The 23,840-nt window shown below is 42.2% G+C and overlaps 1 protein-coding gene across 1 annotated transcript in view; it reads right to left on the bottom strand.

The window, feature by feature from the left end:
- Positions 1-23,840, bottom strand: part of MCF2L2 (MCF.2 cell line derived transforming sequence-like 2) — a gene marked incomplete at both ends in the record, with an annotated part of 155,881 nt that overhangs the window by 92,873 nt on the left and 39,168 nt on the right. Inside the window, 10 exons of the mRNA XM_082319538.1 lie at positions 7,616-7,793; positions 8,200-8,391; positions 9,206-9,397; positions 10,713-10,832; positions 11,499-11,613; positions 13,189-13,313; positions 14,361-14,510; positions 16,718-16,834; positions 20,916-21,035; positions 22,286-22,376. Coding sequence (XP_082175664.1) covers positions 7,616-7,793; positions 8,200-8,391; positions 9,206-9,397; positions 10,713-10,832; positions 11,499-11,613; positions 13,189-13,313; positions 14,361-14,510; positions 16,718-16,834; positions 20,916-21,035; positions 22,286-22,376 — 1,400 coding nt within the window. The remainder of the gene's footprint in view (positions 1-7,615; positions 7,794-8,199; positions 8,392-9,205; positions 9,398-10,712; positions 10,833-11,498; positions 11,614-13,188; positions 13,314-14,360; positions 14,511-16,717; positions 16,835-20,915; positions 21,036-22,285; positions 22,377-23,840) is intronic.

Genomic DNA, 23,840 nt, shown 5'->3' with positions numbered 1-23,840 from the left:
TGGCAAAACCAGAATACCAACCTTCATCAACTAGTTGATAAATTTTCAAACAGGCCCTTTTATGTTTTTCCCCATGAATCCCTGAGTGAAGTGGTTACAAGCATCAGCAAATTCACTCTTTTCCATACTAATGCATCCTCAAGATTCTATTTAGCCTTAAATTCTCATCTACTGAGATCTTGACAAGACACAGACTTTGGTCATACCTATGGCACTGAACAATATTCTCTCGTGGAGCTTCTCCCAACTATATCCTATTTATACCTTGAAAAGTCAGCATAAAAAAAATAAATCCAAGACTTGATCATAAAAAGCCTGATTCAATTAAAGAAAACCAAGACATTGTTTCATACCCTTCCCCACACACTTACCAGGCACTCCTCAATACCCTAGATATGCTGCTGATGTCCAGTTACCCTATCTAAACCCGAGTCCGGTCCATTGGATTGCTCTACAAAGCTAATTCCCAAGTTTTACATATACTGGATGTGTTATTAAAAGGAATGGAAACAAAGGAAATAACTTTAGGAAACATGAGAACTTTTGCTTAGAACAGCATAGTCAGCAATACCACGTTGTTTGACCTATTCATTAATCAGAAAACTTTCCAGCTTGAAGGGATGGTCGATACCGGTATGAAAATCCTGGCTGAAAGCAGTCAGCAGAAAATGTGGAAATCAGTTACGACTTTGATGTCTGGATCACAACTTACAGCTCCAGGTGATCCAGGAAAGAGAGCACTGGACAGTTTAAGTGAAAGACGACACATTCACAGAAAGCCCAGCAAATTACTCGGGTCAGTTCACTAGCTTGGCCTTGGCTTCATCAGTATGACATTTCAGGAGGAAGGAGGCAGATACAAGATAAGCAAAGAGTCCAACCCAACTGCTTGTATTTCAAGGATGAACTTGATTCAGACTGATGCAGCAAACTTTCCCCTTCCAATCTGACCCAGAAATGAATTGGAAAGAGGAAGCAATCTGGTTTTGGTTATGCTCCACAGTATTTTTGAGTTATCGACTGGCCCATATGCAGAGAATGCTGCATGTCACTACACTGAAGTAGTTTCTGGAGTCATTTAGAAAGAAGCAGCCCAAATGCCTGCCAATTATTATTGCACTAATTACTGTGGAACTGGAAATATTTTGTAAGGTAAACTCCCTTATAAAATTCAGTACAGTTGGCTGTTTCAAGGTCATTACTGTACTGTACTGCTGAGGAAGCTGAAAGTTATGGTGTTCAGCTGCCTACTGAAAGAACAAAGGCACAGGAACAAGGAAAACTATAACGATCTATAAACAATTGAAGGTCTGCATGGTTTAAAGGTTGTTTTCATCCTATTGTTTCACAGTACTCCCCTGGATAATGAGTAATGAAGATTTCATTTTTAACTCATTAATATTTTAAATTGCTTGATGTTGCTTTTAAAGCAGATATTGTTAAAGGGCATTGTATGCAGAGGTAAACTTTTTATTGCAAGGATACTTAGAGTAAAGCAGGGTTTAAGTCTATCATTGCTTTCAGCTGGAGCACCACTGTGCTGCTCCTACGGGGCTTTAGCACCGCTCACTAGTTTCTTTATGAACGCGTTGCATGATAAATGTAGAATTACTGTTTTATTACCTAGCCTACAGCAAGTGGTCATGTGGGCTGTACTGTCCCGAAAGCTGCTAGGAAAGGGCACAGACTCATGTGCTCAGTGTTGCTTTGCAGTCTCTCCACCACTCCAGACTGAAATAAATTCAGTGAGGACAACTTGCTGTGCTGCCTGTGAGGAAAGGCTGTGGTTTCACCCATTTCCCCCCCCTGCTCCTGCATGGCAGGGTACAGGCACCATCTCCCACGAGTTCCTCTCTCACAGCGGGACCACATCACACAGCGAGGCACAGACAGGACTGTGTGCAGCTCCCAGGTGCTCCGAGACAGCTGGATCAGCCCATCTGGGTAACCGGCTCAAGTTTGCTCCTGCTACAGTAAATGTAACTCGTAAGCTAGGAAGAGGCACGGACTCTGTAGTCAAGGGTTATGACACACAACCAGCACTTGCAAGACGTTCAAAGCCCCCCTCAGATAAGTAGCATGCTTTACGTTCGGATCTTGCGTGAATTTCCCAACCACACGCTTCCCCGGCTGCTCTGTGGGAGAGCCTGTGCATTCTCACTGATGGCCTACAGCAGAATCCAAGTCCTTTGGCAAGAACAGGCATGGAAACAACTGGTCTGCTAAACTGTTTATCGGGGCTTGCAGCTCATGCTGTCCCACAGGAACAGGACTTTGAAGATAATTAATGACTTAATAGTGGTTTTGAATGCTGGTGATGACAAAACAGCATGCTTAGGCAGCTAAAGAAATGCCAGAGCATCTGAAGTTTATCATTTAATGACTAGAAAGTCTTTTCCATTCTTAGGCAATATAATCTATAGTTCTTTGCTCTAGCAACATTGCTGTCAAAACCCCTGAAAATCTGCCCATATAAGCAGCACAGAGCGAGGCCCCTGTATGCGCAATACTGTTCTGCAAGGAGACGCACTACTTGGTTTCCTCAGACTTGCCCAAGTGCGACAGCAGCCCTACAGCCGCAAAACTGAAAGCAGCTTTTCCTTTTCTCCACTTCGTTTATAGAAATATCTTGAACTATAGAAACTGGTGGTTTCCCAGAAGCATTAATGAAAATCACATGCACCACCTTTTCTGAGTCAGCTAATCTCTCTGCAGCCTCACTTCTCCTGCACACATCCCCAGACTCTTGCAAGACATTCTTCTTTTATCCTCTATCCAGATGTTACTCGTTAGTGAGTGTTATGCATTACTGACTGTGAGGAACGCTGGAATGGATCCACTGAGCAGGCGTACACATTTAACTGAGATGGAACCAGTTTAAACTGTATTATTTAAAGAACTGAAAAGGCTCCAGCTGTGTTCCCCCATATGAATTTCATGTTCCAAGCTGGCCTTCTAAGATGCTTGTGAGTCATGGATTTTGTATGTGCAATGTGCTGTTAAGCATGTTATTTGCTTAATGAGCTCACGAAATTTTAACATCTCTGGTCCTGTATTTCACATTCATGTTGCACACAAAGAAATCTCTAGGTGAATATTTTATAGCATTTAGAAGACAGGAGCAAAGCTACATGTGCAACCCTAAGTTTGCCCCTTTGGTGCTAAGGCATCTTGGTCCACCCCCCTCGAAGAATCCTTGCCTCATTCACTGCATGGAGTCAAAAACACTTAATTGATGAGCAGCTATTCACTATTTTGATTTATCTGTATTTCTCAGTGGGGGCCCAGAGCCTTACTATCCATATGCTCTTTCAATCCCTGCCCTGCAAATAATTGTCTTTTTTCTAATAGTCGTTTTTACAATTCAAGTACTTCATAAATATTGACTGAGCTGTTTTCACAACACCTCTCAGAGGTAATAGGCTGTTATCAACCACACTGAGATCTCCGAGTTCCATAGATAAAGATCAAAAGAGAATACACTACTTTGGGAGACCAACTTGACATTGTTAGAACTGAATTTTCAGGTTACTGAGTATTATAGGCCACTTCACGTGTTCAAGAGCACATGCCCTGCCCAGCAATTCTGATTTCAGTCTTTCACTGTTCTTTCAATATAGATTTCTTTATGCAGTTGCACAAGTTATGAAAAACAAACCCCCCCAAAATTGCACTAAGTTGAATCACATTAACGCCCACATGGGTTTTCAACGGGGCTGAAACCTTTACACCTACTGCACCAGCTTCTCTCTCCCATGTCAGCAGGAGCAAAATCAGCAGTAAAGTCAGCCGCCGTTTCGGGGCTGACTCCAGAGCAGTTGAAACCCATCTGAACCGGGTCTGACATAGTTCTGCCTTTCCTCCCAGCCTCTGGCCACACACTTCTGTCTCCTTTTTTGTGAGCACTGCTGTTCACGGATCCAGGTGATGAGGAGTTGAACTAGGCAAAACACACACGCACCCCCCAGTGACAGTTTTCAGTTCCCTCCTTTGTTGCCACTCGTTATGCGACCGTAGGCGCGGAGGGTGACAAACACACCGCTGTGCTGGGCAAAGGGGAGAGGAAGAAGGGAGGCTGTGCCAGCCTGCATTAAGAACAGCTTAAGCCCCTGCAAGATCGCACTGTAAGGAAACAGGCAGTGCAGGGGATAAGAAACGTATTTTGTCTCTGGGATCCCAAGATTTTTGCTGATGACAAAGGAAATGAGACTATAGGAGCCAAACTGTAGCAAGTTCATACATAATGAACGTGTATGAGCTGAGATTTTTTTTTTCCCCAAGTGCTTATAATTCTGCCAAATCTGGACACTTTAGGAAGGGACAAAACTATTTTGTACTGCCATGTTCCAGCTCTTGCCACAAAGGTAACTAAAACAAGACAATTTTCCTAGCCTTGTTCGCAGACATGGCCAAACCAAAGTTTTCCAAGAAAGTGTCAAGGCTGAAGAAGATAGCCTTTGGGAAAGTTTTATTTCAAAGAGTCAGAGTTTGGGAGAATTACAAGCAAGTGAAAATAGAGAAATGCTAGCTACGGTCATCCCTGATAGCTTATATTATCCTTTACAGCTCTGTGGCTTATCCCACTGTGCCTGACAGCCTATGGGCAATGCTAGCCTGCATGGTTTAACTTTGTGGACCTGTCCCAATTCACTCCAGCTAAGGAGTTCTGTACAGAAACGCAGTCCACAAACATGTAGTCAAATCATCAAAAATGATGCCCTCAGAAGTGAACTAGAGCAAAGGAATTTCCCCATCAGGTGCCACCTCTTTGCTCCCAACACATACAGGGACGAGTTTAGCCATTAGCAGTATTCAAGCAGCTTCCATTGGCAGTCAACAGAGTTCTCCTTGAAACAAGGTGTCATATATAATACTTAAATATTTTCAAGGCACTTATTACAAAAGGGTCAGCAGAGGGTTTTCTGCCCTTCTGGGTTGATCTGTGAATAATATTTAAGCAGATTCTCACAGCGAAAATGTGCATCAATTCCAGCTGGCATAAACTTTTGAGCATCGTGATAATAATTCCAGTACTTTTTCAATGTTGAACAGACCTGTTCCTGCAAAATTTACAAGTTCATTTGTGAAACCAAGAGCTTCGAGCAAAAATGGGATGAATTTAAAATTTTGCTTCAGAATTTCCAGACCCATAGAAAAGCATTGGGTGAGGGAGAGTTTACAGGGCAGCTCTGAGCTGCCTTTCTGGATCTTCACTAAGCTAAGACTTTGCCAAGAGTCACCAGAGACCATAAGGACACAGACATAAAAAACTGTCACAGTCATTTCTCCAATAGAAATCTGCCCTTTCTCTCATACATGGTATCAGCTCTGCCTGTATGCACCTGTGTATATATCCATGTAAAATGAAGAGTCCCACCGTTACAATAATGGAGTATTTCATGCCTGAGCCTTCGCATCTGTTAAGATTTTTCCATTAGCATGCTGAATTGGATTGAATTTTCCCTACCGTTCCTTGTTAGGGAAATGGAGAGTCAGCAAGTAAAAACAAAACAAAACAAAATCTATTCTGGAACGAATGTAACTTTTTTTCCTTTCATAGACAACCACTGCAATGCTGCCGTGGTATTGTTACAGCTGCTGCCTGGGGACAAAAGCCTTTCTTTCTGGTCTTCTATTTGTTTACCACATTTTATTGCCTTTGCCTGCCTTTGTAGTTACACAGCCTGGGAACACGGTATTTTCCTGTTGCCATATTCTATTTTGCAAGCTTCTAGAAATATTCAGGTTTGTCCTGGGTCACAATTAACAATGAGTTACAATATCTGTTTCAAGAAGGTGCTCTTAGCCTCCTTCATTTTTCCAAGATCGTGCTCAATAAAATCTCCCCATAAATAAATGCTGATTCTGCATTGATCCTGTGAATGTGAAGAAAGGGCACAGAGGAAGGTCCAAAAGAGGGTAGCTTCAAGAAGAACAGAATTTCACAGCCTCATTTTTAAGGCTTGGAATAGGACTCAGTGTCCCTGTTTCTATTCTCAGCCACATTTCAGACTCAGGCTGTGAAACCCCTTGGTGAATCACTCAGTTTATCTGTGCTTCAGTTTTCTTTCTGAAAAAAAAAAAAGAGGTTAACATACTTACCAGTACTTGCCAAGTGCGTCAGCATTCTGAGGGAAAGGGCACTCAGGAAATTCAAAGTATAACTCTTTGTAGTGGGCAACTGGATAATACCCAAAGGATGCCATTCCACAGTGTATGTAAATATGCACGTACTGTTCACGGCAGCTAAAGTAACTGTTTTTGAGCCCCAGGATAAGCTGTAGATAGTCAGGGACTTCTGTTTCTTTGTACAGAGGTACTCTAGGTCAATCATCTTCAGGCACAAAGACTATGAATGAGATGCTATAGTCTATTTATCAGTGTCTGAACAGGACTGGGTTGCACTTTGCATCTCCTCAGAGAACAACTGGAGTAGCATTTTAAAATAGATTTCTTCTACCTATTAATTTGCAACAGGACATCAGAAGCTAATCCTTGTCACACAGTTATCCTGTATTGTGTTGTATAACACTGCACTGCAATGCAAGGGCCAGAGCGAGGGAGCATCTCATGATCTTCTGTGAAAGAGCTGATAGTATTGGATTGGCTGTATGAACAAGAATCAAAGCACTGTCATTTAGATACTAATGACTATTTTTTAAGGTTCTGCCCATACCAAAAGTTTAATTTAAAAAATCTGCAAGTGCTCTAAAATGACAAGAAAGAAGTTCAAGAAACACAGAGGGACAGCATGCATAAACAGAAATGCAAGACTCGCTTTGAGCCTGAAGGTGCAGTTTCACAATAGGTGAAAGCCATTCTAAAACTGTACTACCACTAACAAGGACTAACTAGCTCTGACCTACTGAGAGGTCAGAGGTCTCTCTTTTAAAAAGCCCTAAGGTTCCATTTTTTAATTTCTTCTAACCATCTCTGCTCAAAAGGGACAACCCCTTCCTGCCACCAAGTACAGGGCAGCTGGTCTCCAAGGTGCACTGTTTCACATTAGCTCCACCTATGTTCTTTTTTGCAGAAAATAGCTGTCTTGGTTAAAGGCACGTTCTAACCTCAAATCAGGAACTTTCAGCAAATTCCAAACAGAAGCAATGTTCAACTTTTCTAGTTAGCAGCAGACAACACTAGAAAGGGAATAAACAGTTATGTAGAGGGAAAAAGGAAAAATTGCACAAATGAGCCAGTGTCACTAATGAACCCTTAACCTTTGCAAGTATCTGATTGAAACTTGCAGGACTGTGATCCTTTAAAGCCAAATATTCACACTACAGTATATGCAGTGTAAGAGATTCTCATGCTTACTTTGCATACTTGCAGTGACTAGCCTGGTTTGGGTTTTCAAGAATTAGCAATATAAGAAAGAAAGAGTATAGAAATGTACTCTGTAGATTAGAGCTAGGAAGAGAAGCCTGAACTTTTTTTGAATCACCCTTGTTTGTATGTTTGCAGCAATAGATATTTCATATTCATTTTTAACAGCTGGGCCTACAAGGCTGACACTGAACATCGAATGCAAGTTTTCATTCTGATAACAACAATTAAACATGACCGTGTGGACAAAACATTGGTGTGTATCTGAAAGCAGCTGTTCATGGCCTACCTACTCCTGCTGGCCTGGTAATCTTTGGTGATGCTCGCTTTGGGGAAGATTCAGGATGTGGGGCAACAGGTTGTACTGGCCGGGTCTGTTTGGCTGCCAGCTTCTTCAGACTTACTTGCCTCTTGTCAAACATTTCTTGTACATCTTCTAGTTTTTGTAGAATTCTTTGGGCATTGGCCTAGGCAAAGAAAAGGTAAACAACAGAGGGTTGTCAGTGCTGGACTGAGCAAGTTAAGAAAAGACTTCTGTTACCCAGAGTCAGACTAGAGCTGAAGATCATACTGTGCCGCAGTTTAATGCAACCCAGCCGATGCATTCTGCACAGGTCTTGGTTTCACCGAGCAGGACATGCTGACTCATGCAGTCTTTCTAGCACTACTCTGAAGAAAATCATATATGTCTTCCAAGACTACTCATCTGAGTAAAACTTACTGCCCCAAGTGCTCACCTCTGCGCCCTTTTGGTGTAGGGAAAGAGGCATATTTGAGTCGACTCAAATATATAGCCCAGTACACTCTCAGGTACAAGGCAATTGCTAATTTTGAAATTCTAAGTGAGTGCACGCACATCTGAGGGATTTTTACCTTTATTTCAGGGGTGAGGATCATGTCAAACTGATTGTAGAACTCCTTCGGGTTAGAGAGCTGGTGTTCCTTAGCTGTTACCAGGAACTTCTCAATTTCAACGAGTGCAGTTTCAGCTCCCTCTTGTGACTGGCACTTGTCCACAGCTTGGGAAGCTAAGAGGTAGATTCCAGCTTCACACCATTGGCTTGCCTTTAAAGAAAAATGGGGCAAGGAGGACTCCATCATCACTGACAGCCCATGTTGTGAAGTGTTGCTTCTACTCCATGAAATACAGATTTGCCCTAACATGTCGCTAAAGGGAATGCATGTTACTTCCTGGCACCCAACAGTTCCCGGCCACAAGCCCCCCCCCCAGATACGTAGAACAACAGCAAGATCAGTTCAGTTCTCATGGGCTAGATGGCCCAGTAACATGTAAAATAATAATATTCTGAGCAAAGAGGAGAAGTGTTACTGTGGTTGCTGCAAATCGAATCTGCCAGCTGTACTACATTTCACTGTTCAGTCACCAGTTATCCAAAAACTGAAATAAAAATTTGAACCATATCAAAACTCCCCAAAACTTCTTAGGCCTATAAACTCAGTTAAAAAAACTCCAAAGCAGGTTTTTACCATAAAATTTTGGTAGTTCCTGTTTCAGATGAGGCTGGAATAGCATGCAGACATTCTCAAAGTGTTTAGCTTGCTATTCTAGCTAGGTCAGAGAAAGTGAAAACAACTGAACAGGCAGTAAATTGCTCATTTTCAAGCACTGGAACACATCTGGTTTTCATTTCAAATTTAGGCCTAGCTCAATTTTTTTAGTTTTACTTCCTACTTTTCATCATTTTAAGACCATAATTACAGGAAGCTGCTGCTCCAATTTTTATAGCAACAGTTTCTGAATGAAATGGAGAAAAAAGGAATAAATACTTTTTCTCTTCATCCAAATTACCTGAGCTTATAAAAACATTCATTTTCAGTAGAACCTTACCAGGGCTATTATCTGAGAAGGTTCACTCACCTTATCTAACTGCTTATGCAGCTCAAGAGACTTTCCCAAAATATCATACTTTTTCTTGGTCTCGTTGGTAAAGTCATCGCAAATACGCCTGAGTTCAACACACTTTGGTCTAATGGAGTCAACCGCATAATGGTTGTTTTGGATGAGCTGTTCTCCATGGAGAGCTAGAGACTGGGCCTTCTCCAAAGGTTCCTGTGAAATTAATGAGAAAAATTCCAAAGTGAGATCTTAAAATGACATGCATAATAAAGACAATCCATCTCTGTAATCCCTGCTGTAGCCTGGAGGTAAAGCCTGGAGGTCTGGAATATTAATCTAGCTGATATGTCTTACTTTGTATTGAAGACCAACTCCGTTGTCAGTGAGTATACTGAAACACAAGTTCCATCTGAACATCAGGAAACACTTTTTTACTCTGAGGGTGACCAAGCACCGGAAGAGGTTGCCCAGAGAGGTTGTTGAGTCTCCATCCTTGAAGATATTAAAAAGCTGTCTGGACAACCTGCCCTCCTGGGCAACCTGCTCTAGGTGGCCCTGCTTTAGCAGGGGCATTGAACAAGATGACCTCCAGAGGTCCCTTCCATCCTTAATCATGCTGTGACAACTGTGATTCTGTGAGTGTATGCCTTCCTCTTTCTCACTTACTGGGGACATTCATTATACAAGTTCTTTTCCCTGCAAAGTTCTCAATAATCAAAAAGCCTACATTTTTTTTTCCACTCACTAATTGCCAGGTTTATAATGCTTTAGTTTATTTTCGATTCCAAGATATATTTTGGAAAACTCTTCAGATCCTACTGACTGGGTACAATTCATAAGCTTACTCACAATAGGATGAAATTAGAGGTGGCTAACGGGAACAGAGCACACAGCAATATGTTATATGGTGTGGACAATGGAAGGAAAATGCATGTTGCTATAACTTTTGTTTCTTTAGGCTTCTGCAGAAGAGCTGTGCAAAGATCACAATATTTCTAAATCATAATCCTATTCTTAAAAAAGATGATAATCAGCCTTTCCATTTGTTTGTGTGCATCCTCCTCTGATTAAACTTACTCATTTGTTCAATGCTTTCTAATAATACTAAATGTGATGTGTATCACAGCTGACCAGCTGATGGAATTACAAAGTGCAAATGTCTGGAAAAGAAAGGTGTTTATTGGAAGGCACAGGTGTTCCTCAAACTGCTATGAGTCTGAATAGAATGGTCTTAAAAGTTATCTGGCCAAGGTAACCTGCAAAGTATTCTGAGCTTTTCAGATTCCAAAGATGGACCTACCCTTTCCTGGTTTGACATACCGATCTCTGAACTGGATTCTAGCTTTCCAAGTAACAAACTGGAACTACTGGGTCTGAACAACCCTGGCTTCTGGAAATTAGGATCTGAGTTTTGCAATTTAAAATAATGACTCACGAGAAGACAGTAAGCGTGATGTAAAGGACAGTGACAGAGAAGTGTCTAGAAGATCACGTCTACAGCAGCTAGAATACTATATTGAGTGCAAACCTGTCCTTTCTCTTCCAGTTGTTTCTGTTCCCTTAGGAGGTACTCCACTCGAGTCACACTGTCTCCAACGTCAGCAAAACTTGCTTGTGCTTCCATGAGATTATCCAATGCCAGTTTTACCTAAAAAAAACAACAAAATAAAATAAAACAAACAAACAAACAAAAAAAACAACAAAAAACTCCACCCAAAACCCCATCACAAGATACTCAAAATTATAAACACACTTATGGCTTCTACACATTCACCTACATCTTTTAGAAGAGTCTGCATCTCAAGTTTAGTGTTTCAGCTTGTTCCAAAATGGAAAAGCCAAGGAATAAAGCAACAATCAACTATTCTTCAAAGACTTGCCCTGCTTCTCACTATTTATTTAGGCGCATACACTTTTGAACACCTGTAACTCCAGAGTCTGTGTTACTCCAGCCTCTGGGCTGACGGCTGGGCTTTCTGAACTGTATTCCGTTGACTCTGGTGGGATTGGCAACTTACCATCACAGAAGAAATTGTATTTGGTAACATCACACATAAATGCAAAACGGTTTCTCAAGAAGTTGGTCTTTTGCATTTTGGCCTAACAGGCTGGCACTTTCCTCACTGTGCCTTATTCAAATGTTGTAAGATATCTGACAGCTGTCAAGAATCTGATTTTTGAATATCCATTTCCTATTTTATAATGAAGGGCTTCTCTCCCAACCTCCTTTTTGGATTGCCAGTATACTCTAAGCACGGTTAAAATTTGATCTTATTTACCAGAGAAGGCTAGACAGAATGAACAAAGGAAATACCTCTCTAAAATCATGTTCAAAGTGTCGAAGCTGCAGGCATTGTTCTAGTTTTAGGTGATGCTTGGTCCAAAATTGATCAAAAGCCTTTTCTGTTTCATCCAACTGAGCCAACAACCTGTTAAGAAATTAGAATGGAAAGAACTTACTTATTTCCTATAGTTCATTTCTTTTAAGTTACACCAACTGATGGCAGAAAGCAGAGGAGGGAGATGGTGGGGAGCCTACACCCACATGAGAAGGCTCTGTGTCAACCTTCCCTTAAGCAACAGAGAATGAAATTTGCAGTGGGACAGGCAGGAGTGTGAATGATGAGTGACAACTGCATGGATCCACTGTGGCAGTTGCAGTCCTGCCCCCTGCCCTGCCACAGGAACACAGAGCTGTTCCACGCGCTGGCAGCCAAAGGCAGCTGTCTCTCCCTAGCTTCCACGCAATTCTTCAAAGATAATTCACCCCAGGCTAATGCAGATTGAATATGATGCAATTATTATTTAAGAAATGTTTAAAGCAAAACTCTACAACTTGTTCATTTTCTTCACCCATCAGAAATGGGCAAGGACTGAGTAATTTTTCCCAGTCCATTAAAAACAATAGATTAGAAGCTCATAGTGCCTCCCATGGACATTGTTTCATTTTGTGCAAATGATGAAACATTCATTCGCAAAGAAATTAGTACCAAGGTGTCATACATCTTGAGTAAAATGTCTGACACCAGACAAGTGAGTCATCGTCACAGTCTCTCAATGATCTATTAATTACATTACAAAGTAGAACAGTTTAAACTGAAAAAAAATAAAAGAAAGTCTTCTCTGAATATCCTATATTTCAATAGATGGGCACTCCTTGGGCAGGCAGAGGACCAGGCCTGATCTCCTACATCCAAGCGAGTGCTAGAATCATCAAGTTATTAGGGCAAACACCAATAGCTCCCTCCTATTCCTCTCAAAAACAAAGTTCTGTTTTCAATCTATCCCTGAAAAATGTGTTTTTAATCAAAGCTAGTTGTTGATTTCAAGATGAATTCGCAAATTCCTTTGGGATGACTGTTTAAAGGCTTTTAAAGTATTCAGTGAAAAATAACAGCTCAGCTTTACTTTTGGCAGCTTTGTTCCCAGTGAATGCAGACACGCTGAAACACTAGCACGACATTTCTCTTTCCACTGCCTCACATGGCACAGCAGAAACTTCTACATGGTGACTAAAAGGTGTATGGTAATAACGAGCACTGTAGGAAGGAACAGGAGTTTTTCTCTCTCTCTCTCTGCAGCTGTGAAGGGGTATGTTTCAGAGCATCATCTTCATCTGTTCCTCCCTCAGTGTTTCCACAGACATGCAGAAGCACATACCCTCTCATCTCACATGGATTCAGATGCCACTTTCTGACCAGGCATAAAAGTTTGGAGGATGCACATGTTATGGGGAAAGTAAGTCCCACATTAAATCTTCAGCCAGGTAGTCAGCGGTCCAACCAAAAATTACCAAGACACTCAGGACTTGTGTGAACTTGCCTTGACAGTTTAATCAAGTAACTTCCTCAAAGCTATTCCCTTCTCTGAGTTACCTGTCCAATATATCCTGAAGAGCTGAACCCGTGGGAATTTACAACCTGAATATTTAAATCATTTAAATTACACTTGCATTTCTTAGGAATAAATCAGCAACTTGCACAAAGTAATCTACTTTCACTGACCTTTCTACTGTTGCCACATTTTCCAGTTCATCTGGACTGAGTTTGCTGTTGGCGCTTCGGGTGACTGGCTCCCTAATGCATGTCAGTAGGGTGGCCCCCTGCTTCACAGCTAGTTTCAGCTCATCCTGAGGGAATAAACCAAGCCAAACAAATTGTATGTACTTATTCTAACAGTGCTCACATCTCTTAGATGGACAACATCATAATGCTAAAGGAGGATTCTTTCACAGGTATTGAATGCTTGGAACAAAATATAAATGCTTACCAAAGATGATATGTCTTTCTAGAAATGCAGAGACTACATCTATTCACTTTGAATACTAGACATATTTCTGAGAAAAGGAATAGCATATAACTTCTGAGCAGACTGCATTTCTGACCAGGGAACTTGCAGAATAAATTATTCTACCACAAATTGAATGTGTGCCACAGATCGTTCAGTGAGCCGAGAGACTGCGCTGAGACATTGCACTTCTTAAAGGAATTCCCTTAAACAACATTGTGACGTGCCAAGCCACACTACGTCAGCTATCAAGGAGTCATCCACAGAAGAAGGTGTCTTCCCAGCATGAAAGATGAGCAATGAAAAGGACAATGAGGCTCAAACATTAACGGGTCAGCTGAGGAGTCCCCACATCACTCCACACTTCTTGCATAAAATTTGTTCTTGGGCTAATATAGCTTAAGTAGTATTTTTTCTTTTGTGTTTAACCTAAGGTGTTTGTTGACAGCAGTAATGTTTTCTTCTGAGCCTTACTCTGCAAAGCTAAACTTGCCCCAACATTTTTTTAAAAAATAAAACGACAGTCATCATCTAGTTTTCTTTTCCTCATCTACCATTCTGTCTATTCCTGGATTATCCTCACAGATATTCTGTACATCTGCTCCAGTGAGAGTCCATCCTTTCTGATGAACTCTTCATCAGGAGCCCATGCTATTCCAGATGTGAGCATTATCACACCCTCTCATACAACACAAGTGACATTCCCCTGTTCTATCATTCCTGAAGCTGTAAGAAGTCTTTTTTCATAGTTGAATCAAATCGACCTCCTGAACCCAGGTTTCTCTCCTCTTCAGTAGGTTCCAGACAATTGACTCCCAAATGATGGCAGAAAACTTTAAATCAAAAATCATATATTACACTGATGGAGCTGTCATGAGACAACATTCACCTTCAGCTTGCCATGGTGGTCAGTGTGTGCAGAGAGGAGCTCCTCTGTGCACTGCACATCGTTGGGAAGTTCAGTCTCTGCTAGGTCTGTTCCAAAGGTCTGCAGCATCTGTGCTGTTGTTTTTACTGTCATTGCAAAGTTTTCAATAGCCTGGAAAAGCAAGAGCATAAAGTCACAGACTGGTTATTTACGCTTAGCCCTTTAACAATGCTTAGTCCTTCAGGCACGCTCTGCTGCAAGTATTACCTGCCTGTAAAGCTGGCCATGTTGCCCTTTTTTGGGTGGATACGCTAAAAGTTACAAATTAAATCCTGTGTCACAAATGATCTTTTCACAGGCCTACAAATATTATCATCTCCATGAACCAGCTGGGACACTCCCAGAGCTTAGCAGACATAATGAAACCACAGAGGACATCAGCTTCAAAGCCAGGACTGGAACTTCAGATCCTCTGCCCGTGCTTGCTGGGAAAGTCTGCTGTGTTTAAAACGTTAATTGAGGCTTTACTTAAGTTGCCGAGACTCTGAACGTATTTTTCACATTTATATTTATACAGCCACTGTTCACTTAGCAACAATCTGTCTTGCCTCTGACTTCTGAGAATGTGCATCTCCATCCTGCCTATCTGTACTAGATGCATTCCAGTCGCTCCCTCCCATCTGTTCATATTAGTACACAAACACAAGAACAACTTACTGCAAATACAGTTAAAATGCATAAATTCATTGGAGCATTGCTGTTTCTTTATCACTTGGGTGCACCAACACAAAACTTGTCAGAAATCTGTGGGTTCACTGAAGAAAGGGGAATTGAGGAAGGCTTAAAAAGAATGCTGCCTTTTCAGAGTAGGATATATTGGTCCTACAAGTAGGACTTGTGAGATGTGACTAAAACCGTTGTATCTAGTAGCAAGTAACTGCATGGGATGATTTTCATGATCATGCCCCAGTTTCTTTAGGGTATGTATTGTCCTGTATAGCTCTTTATTCTTTGCACTTTTTGATCTAAAACACCCAATGGTTTGAGTCAGTCAACAGCACTAGGGATGCTCTTACACCTAGTCAAACACTACATAGTTGTTGCAAGTTGCATTCCCTTCTCCAGCAATGATGGGAATTCCTCATTTGCAACCATGACAGTTAAAATTATGCTGTGTGCTCAGTGAAAAACAAACTGGAGGTAGATCATCATTCAAAAGGTGCAGAGGGAAATTACATTCCACATATGTGATCTGAAACATGCCCCAGATGAGGCAATGCTAGCAGGGTTCATAGCCTTCTTCCTTTTTTTCCTATAAAATCACACCTGCTTTCAACATCAGCAGTACAGGCCCACATACGGCCTGGCTTAGTGCTTCGCAGCTGTAGCCTCCTGTTCTCAGCACTGAAATTAGTGGATTAAAGTTGGCTGAAACGTCACTCTTCTGACTGCAACACAGATAGAGCCATCCACAACCAAAGGCCGTTTACTAAAAGCCAAAAATGTACTCTGTGGGCAAGAAAGCTCACAGGCTCCTACCCATGCAAGATAAGAAAGCAGAAACAAAGAACAATGCAGTGAGATTGCTGGACCGCTACCATTTAGCAACAGTTTAAAGCTGTTTCAGAAAAAAAGCACTGGCAGGACAACATAGGAGAACAGTAAGAGAAGCAGCAAAGGGGATGAAGACAGTAGCTCAGCAAGACTGACAGGCTGTTTCAAGGTGCCGTGGAGGCCCAACTTCCCTGATGACAACCCCTCATCCAGCAGAGATTCTTTGGCTGACTGCACCACACACCACGAGCTTATCAGTGCTTCGCTTAGTAGCGTGCTTGCCCCCACCCTCTCCTGTGTGTATGAGCAATAAATTGTTTCATAGACCTAAGTTATGTCTGTGCGGTTTTTTTCAAGTCTCTGTGCTTAGCAAAAGTTTTCCAAACAAATTTAATATAATTCTAATAATTTCATACGGACAGTAAGGCACAGAAAATCATAGCAGGAAAGTGACAAAAGTGATTTGACTTAACAAAGCTACCTCAGAAAAGCTCTTTTTCCGACTGTTAGACCTAACCTGCAGCTCAGCAACAACAGACTCGAACCCAAGGCTGCTCAGAACACTGCAAACATTGGGGCTACTTAGATGTGAGCTCAACATACCAGTCTTGCAAGTAGACCCACAAAGACAGATGCAAACATTGCATACGGTCTCCGAGAAATTAATTCATTTTCCTGGCTCAGGGCCCAGCTTTGCCCGTTTTTGCCCTAGCAGAATCTGTAGGCTGAAATGCAGCTGAAGAGTTACTATTAGTGGTTGCTCTACATTCATCATCTGGGCAATTCTGGGTGCAGACATGCGTAAGAACAACACCAACACTCACGGTTCGGTGATGTATCCACTGGCTGTGGCCATACTCCAGGGTTCCTCCCAGCTCCCGGGTCAGCTGACTTTTGTCAATATAGCCATGCAGGTCAGAGACAGAATTTAACATGATGATCTGAAATGAATCCAAACACAATGGACTGAGAGAAATAACGAGCCCTTTCAGTCATTGTTCCTAGCATCTGGGTTTGCCTTAAACATATATGACCAAACCGCAGTTCCACCTTAGGCAGGAAGTTCTCATTATGTATTTGCTCATGCAATGGCCACAGTTTATTTCCACTAGATTTTGCCTTCTCAACATGTACACGGCCATTCTTGAACTAACCATAATTTGACATCATCTTGCTCCTTCCTAAGCTGAGGATGCACTCATTTTGCACATGCATCAATACTGTGGGAGACGCACCTGGCCCCACGGACCTGCGTGGGTTGAATAGTCTCAAGTAGTCCCTGACTCAATTCTTTTTCACTTCCAGCAGTTCATCTTCTCCTTGAACCCTGCTTCTAAACACAGAGGCCAGGAGACCTTGTTGGTGAAGAAACTGAGACAAAGACAGCACAGAGTACCTCAGCCAAAGCTAAAAGGAAAGCTATTCCCTGAACGTGTTACCAAACGCTGTTTTGTTATGATCAAAGCCAGAAAACTCAAAAACTAGATCATCCTGGAGTAGCCTCAGACTGGAACATGAAGTCTATGCACTACTTCTGAATTGCAAGTCACCTTTGAGAAAGTAAGCCTTAACTGCTTTGTAGCTCTTCCCCATCAGAGATGTTGCTGACAAGTTGGACATCTTTTGATACTCCAAACTTCACTGAAACTACAGAGGAACACTGTCACACACCTTTTTTTTAGGAAGATGTTTGTTTTAACCTGATACACTCAGCATAAGCCACAAAGCAAATCTATTAATATTGCCAGCTATGGTGCTACCCAACAGGGCACGAGTCTTCACCCTGCAGGCATCTCTGCAGGAGAAGCCTAGGAGCAATCCAACATCCAGCTAAGAAACCGATCTTAGACAGCACTAGCATCTCCCGTACTTCTTGCCAGACTGAAGACAGCCACATTCAGTAAGCTGGAGAATACAAGAGAGTAGCAGTTTAGAAGAGGAGGGCCTGCATAAGCAGGTCAGCACAGAACACAGAGCTGCAGTGGGGTTGCTTTATGGTGGGTTAGGCCATCTGAAAGAGGACACAGCCTACACAGGTCAAAGAAGAGCCCGCTATGGACATATTCAGCCTTTTGTGTATGCTATGAAGACGCTTTAATTCCCTTCCCATGACGGGAGGTTCCTTACGTAAGTCTCTGGGTGTTCCTTCTGAATTCCCAGATTTTACCTCAGATGAACCCTGGTATATCTCCAATATTTCTGTATCTTGCTCCTGTATAATGATATTTAATCAAATAACTATCCCAATAGAGATTTACCTCAGGAGGTTTTATTAGCCACATTTGTATGTCAATAAGTGTGCTGGTTTTGGCAGGGATAGAGTTAATTTTCTTCATAGTGCCTAATATGGGGCTATGTTTCGGATTTGCGCTGACAACAGTGTTGATAACACCGGGACATTTTAGTTATTGCTCAGCAGTGCTTACACAGAGTCAAGGCCTTTTCTGCTTCTCACCCCACCCCACCAGCGAGCAGGCTGGGGGGGCACAGGAATTTGGGAGGGGACACGGCTGGGACAGATGACCCCAGTGACCAAAGGGCTATCCCACACCGTATGGCGTCATGCTCAGCATATAAAGCTGGGGGAAGAAGGAGAAGGAAGGGGGGGATGTTCGGCGCGATGGCGTTTGTCTTCCCAAGTCACCGTTAGGCGTGATGGAGCCTTGCGTTCCTGGGGATGGCTGAGCACCTGCCTGCCGGTGGGAAGGAGGGAATGAATTCCTTGTTTTGCTTTGCTTGCATGCGTGGCTTCTGCTTTACCTATTAAATTGTCTTTATCTCAACCCACGAGTTTTCTCACTTTTCCGATTCTCTCCCCCATCCCACCGGGGGTGGAGCGAGCCAGCGGCTGTGTGGGGCTTAGTGGCTGGCTGGCGTTAAACCACGACAGTAAGTCACATAAATCCTGCGTTTCCTTAATGTGTCTGGTTTACTATTTCAGCCTCTATATCCTGCTCCTGTTTGATCTTCTGGCTCCTACTCAATCCAGTGTTGATTTAACCCAGCAAATCTATTTTACTGAACATATTTGCAGTCTGATAGCTCAGATAAATGTTTAACAAACATTTCCTTAACAAACGCACACCATATTCCTGAAGCCCCTTTTGAATGCTTAGGTCCTGGCCCTCACTCACTCACAGTTGTGATAGGAAATGCAACCCATCCATGGCCCAGTTATGACATTAATGTTGTCATAGTGCCAAACGCACAACATGAACAAACAACCTGCAAACAATTTAAAGGATGATATTGGTATTAAAGCTATGTACTGATACCTAATTCCTTGAGTCAGGATATCTCCCACGGGACAAGAACTCTCTAGCTCTGTTCTCACGCTTAGCATGTAGGATGCTGTTTTCAACGGGGACAAATAGGTGTTGCTCTCGGTAACCTACCTGTCCTACCTCCAGAGAGCATGGCAGACCCCAGGAACTTAGGACACCTTTAGCACAACCCTACGCAACTTACAATAGCATCAGGCATATGTGGACAGCCTATACGTACACCTGACAGGCTGTCTGCAGACATCGGGGCAGGAGGCAGGCAGACCTAGCAGCCAGTATATCATGCTCTTAGTTTTTGTAAGACTGTTCTCTAAGAGCTCTGTGGACATGCCCAAGATGGCTCAAAATGTGAAAGTCCAAGAAGACCCCAAACTAAACTCATCTTGATTTTCCTGCCTGTAAGAAAGGTAGTTACTATTTAATACTTAATGCAGTGCTTGACCCCTGCCTAGAATTAACCTCTCTTCCAACTTTGATAGTTTCCAGCTGGATTTGAAATGCAACACTGGCATCAAATAAATTGCTAAAAGTACAGAAGATGCTGAATTGCTAGAAAATGCTAGTCCTTGATGAAGTTGCCTCTTCCTGGGCTGCAGCTGCTGGTACAACAGTTGCTATGGTAACAGATTGTGGCTTATTAAATACAGGAACATCCATTTTTCAAGGTGTAATAAAATTAAAAGATTTTGTTTTGTAATCAAACATATATTTTTTACATCAATTTTGCATTTTAATTACCAAAAAACCACCCTTGCCAAACTACAGTCAAGGTTACAATTTAATCCACAATAATCAAATGAATATTCATGGTTCCTTTTCTGTATGCATTGTAGTAAATGGGCTGCTGTCTCTTACTTCAGCAGAAGCATAAAGTGTCTTAAACACCTGAACTTCAAAATTAGGTATCGACAGAGCTAGAATTCATTGGAGGAGAGCCATAGGTCTTTTGCAAACCCATATAAAACCACAAGGAAAATCCAAAACAATCATATGAAATCACTCCAGTAAAGTCATTGTGGAACACAGTTTGAGTCTGTTCCAGGATAGAATACCATTAATAGTCATCATTCAAGTTTATTTACAAAACACTTTGAAACCACATGCAAACATGCAGCTAGGAACAACTCCCAAAAGAGCCCTCATAGAATAATCTAAAACTTAAACTCCTTCAGGATTGATAACCTGCTTCAAATCACATTCTCATCAAGCCACAGCATATGCCAAGTGCATATAAAAAGAAGTAAAAAACAAACTTTGAATCTTGAGGACATGGGGATCATAAAAGGCATTAAGAATAGGCAGTGCTATGCAAGCACTTAACAGGGGCACTGTCAGGCTGTCAGCAGTCCCATGGATAATACACAACCCAGGAGAATCCAGCCCTAGCCTTTCACTGCTCTGTAGTCCTAAATAATTATGTTTGTCACTGGAGTGAGAAGATCTACCTCTGCCCACATCAGGGCAACAGCTCCACTGAGTTAAGACTTAAAAACCGTGTCACATTTTATAGCTACGGTGACCTTCCACATGGGAACACGTCCATTAAATACTGTGAAGCGTCCACTGGTAATTAACTCTTTGGCATTACTATTGTATACACCATACAGACCCAGATCAAAGTCCCCAGTTGCCACTTGCAATCAAATCTGAATTACTAGGTTATGAGAAATTGCTGACACCTAAGAACTGCAGACATGGAGATAAAGAAAACACATGGACAAAAAAAATGCATGCTTACCGGTACCTTCATTTTAAAGTCATCCCGATAGAGTTTAATGCCAATGTCAGCGATTGTCCTTTGGATAAAGCGGGAGGGTCGCAGGACAAACACTAGCTGGAGGTTTCCTGGAAATGCTCCCTGCAAGAAATATAGAACTATTAGAAGGCACAACTCTGCCTTACAGGAAGGCCAAGGGAATTTTCAGCCAAGTGTTTCCTAAAGGGAGCAAAGCAGGTAGGACTTAGTGAACCTTGCTCAGTCCGGCTACTAATAATATCAGCTGGCCCATTCAGCACGTGCCCTTTGTCACAATCTCCAAAGCCAACAGAAAGACCAGCCCATGGATTTTACTGCCTAGCCATACATTGCTTTCTGATATGGATTTAGCACAGAGCTCTGAAGTTTGTGCATTAGTGCCTTCTTCCCCCAGATCTGAACCACACCAAGCCCCTTTTGCACTACCACACCATAGGTTTTCCCATTTTTTTAGGCTGCAGCCACTAGAGGGCAAAACTGGCTACCTACAAAAACTGGCTACCCACGTTGGACTTGGGGAAAAAAGCTGGTGGCACAGATGGATTCCCTAGGCTGACCTACCTTCTCACTCTGGAAAGGGTTTTCAGTCTTTTTAATCTCACATATTTTTCCCCACACAGAGGCACTCAACACATTCATCAGACATGGCCCTGTCTGCAACACCCAGCCTACAACTCTCACGCACTCCTCTGAGCTCATCAAGAGTACAAAAGAACAATTTCTAGAAGAGAGCAGCTAAAAAGAACTGAGAATGAAAAGCAATTCCGTCTGAATTCCTTGAAAGAACTTAAAAGTCACCTTGGTCATCCTTACATCCTACACCTCTGTGTATAAGTGCTTGCTCCTCACATAGCATATGTTCCTGGTAACAGATGTATAAAACCAGATACTTCTATCAGCACTGAAAATGAGTGCTTAGCTCCGACTCTTACAAATGAGGTATAATAAGCTGTTAAGAGTTTCTGACAGAGATCACTTACTACCATGCAAACACAAGTCCCTTGGGACCTGTTTCTTTCCTAAGCAGGCCACATCATCACTCCTCAATGCACAGAAGGGTACCTCCGTTACACTGTTCTAGGAACCAACTTCAAATTACTAGAATTTACATCGCAGTCAACCCAGCAAATAAGGAATTTATCCTAATTCAGCAGTAAACAAGGCTGTGTAATTTGTTACTGCAGCTTCCTCCCTCTCTTATTTAACACTCATGAGCTTCAGGGCAGGGGAGAATCTGCATCCACAGCCAGAAAATGGGAGCTAAAAATGAGCACACAAGACTGTATCCTGTGCTGAAGGTTCAGCAGATAATTTTAATTTCTAGAAGATAAATAACAAAAGCAAGCACTTACTGCTATCCGTGTCAGCGATGCCTTGACTGCACTCCATTTGTCCCGTCGTCTGTCTATAATGATGATGAATCCGATGCTGGCAGCCTCCAGACTGCAAAACAGATGAAATAAGTATGCTGGGTTACATGGAGATACTCCTGTTCCAAGGAACTGTATTGCAGCAAAACACAGCCTCTGTCAGATCACCCTCTAAGCCCATTATGAAAATGCAACGTACAGTGGAAAGAATGAATATTTGGCAGAAATTCACATGAAAACAAAAGCCGCCAAATTTTCTCTTTCCAGCGTAAGGCTAGCAGCTTACACAAAACATGAATATTTTATCTGCTAAATCTCTCAGCCGCTATGCTACTCTGCTGCCAAAGCTAGGTGATATGAATAGTTCAGGATCATGAATTACACTGTGCTGTATTGAAGGCAAAAACCTCAGATCTTTTTTTTCCCTGCAAAATAATTCAAGCTATGAGACACCCCACTTCAGTCTTCATTCTCCAAGTATGCTGACATCTGCCAGGGGCACTTAGCTCCAGAGAGTCAGCATCTCCCTGCTGTCACCACCTTGCCTGTGTACACAATGCCCCAGGAATTCTGGTAGACAAAGCAGGAATTGAAGAGTTATACCTTGCCAACCATAAACTGGTTCCAGGGTTGCAAGTCATTCAAAAGTATCCTTTTAACATATTGGCTAGAACAACTAGCTGTTCCGTCTCAGTTCTTTTCAAGGAGGATCTGTGAGACGCTGATTTGATGCTCCATCCCATCTATGTAGATCTCAGAAATATCCCATCCTCCCTCTCTCTCTCAAAAATCCCGCTTTGATGTGCAAGGCTCCAGTGGGACTGCTCTGCTCTCTCCCTTCCAAGAGTGCTCAGGGTTGGACAGAAGTCCTTGGAAGCTAGTAAGAACACACCGAGAAAAATCTCCAGAAGCTTCATTATAGCAGGATGGCTCAGTCATCTCTGAACAAACCAGAGGCAGGCAGAAAGAGTATAAATGTTGTCATAATCAAAGGACATATTGCAATCAAACATCTAATTACAGATTAAGATCAAGAGAAATTGTATAAAATATTTCCTTGATCCCGTTTCCATTGCTCGCACAAGAAGCATCCCAGGAACACCACTTTCACGGGTCATTTTGTGCAAACTCATGTCAATAATCCACCGAAGGGCACCAACAATACCAAGTCTGCGCTGCTGCAGCTCTGCAGGATCAAGAACAGCAACCTGGAAGCCAAAGCGTTGTGCAAATCTGGGGCGCCACGCAAGCGTTCCTAATAGTTCACGCTGGTACTAGGAAAACTCGCTGAACTTCCCACTTCAATATTTTTTACGGTATTCCTCTGAGAACTACAAAATTCAATGATAGTAGACGATCTTTCCTCTTAAGTAGTGCAACATGCAGCTCTTTATGCAGAGGACAGAAAACGTGCTTGCAGCAGTGCCTCTCAAGCACAGGGAAGATAATTTGCCAGTTTCTCCTTTGCACATATATACAAATACATGCATTTCCTTCAACAGCCCAACAAGTGTTTCAAGGAAAACAATGCCCAGTG

The sequence above is a fragment of the Platalea leucorodia genome (assembly GCF_965183815.1).
Source record: "Platalea leucorodia genome assembly, chromosome: 8".
Lineage (NCBI taxonomy): Eukaryota > Metazoa > Chordata > Aves > Pelecaniformes > Threskiornithidae > Platalea > Platalea leucorodia.
The sequence above is the reverse complement of the archived record's forward strand: the minus strand, read 5'-3'. Positions and strand labels throughout refer to the sequence as shown.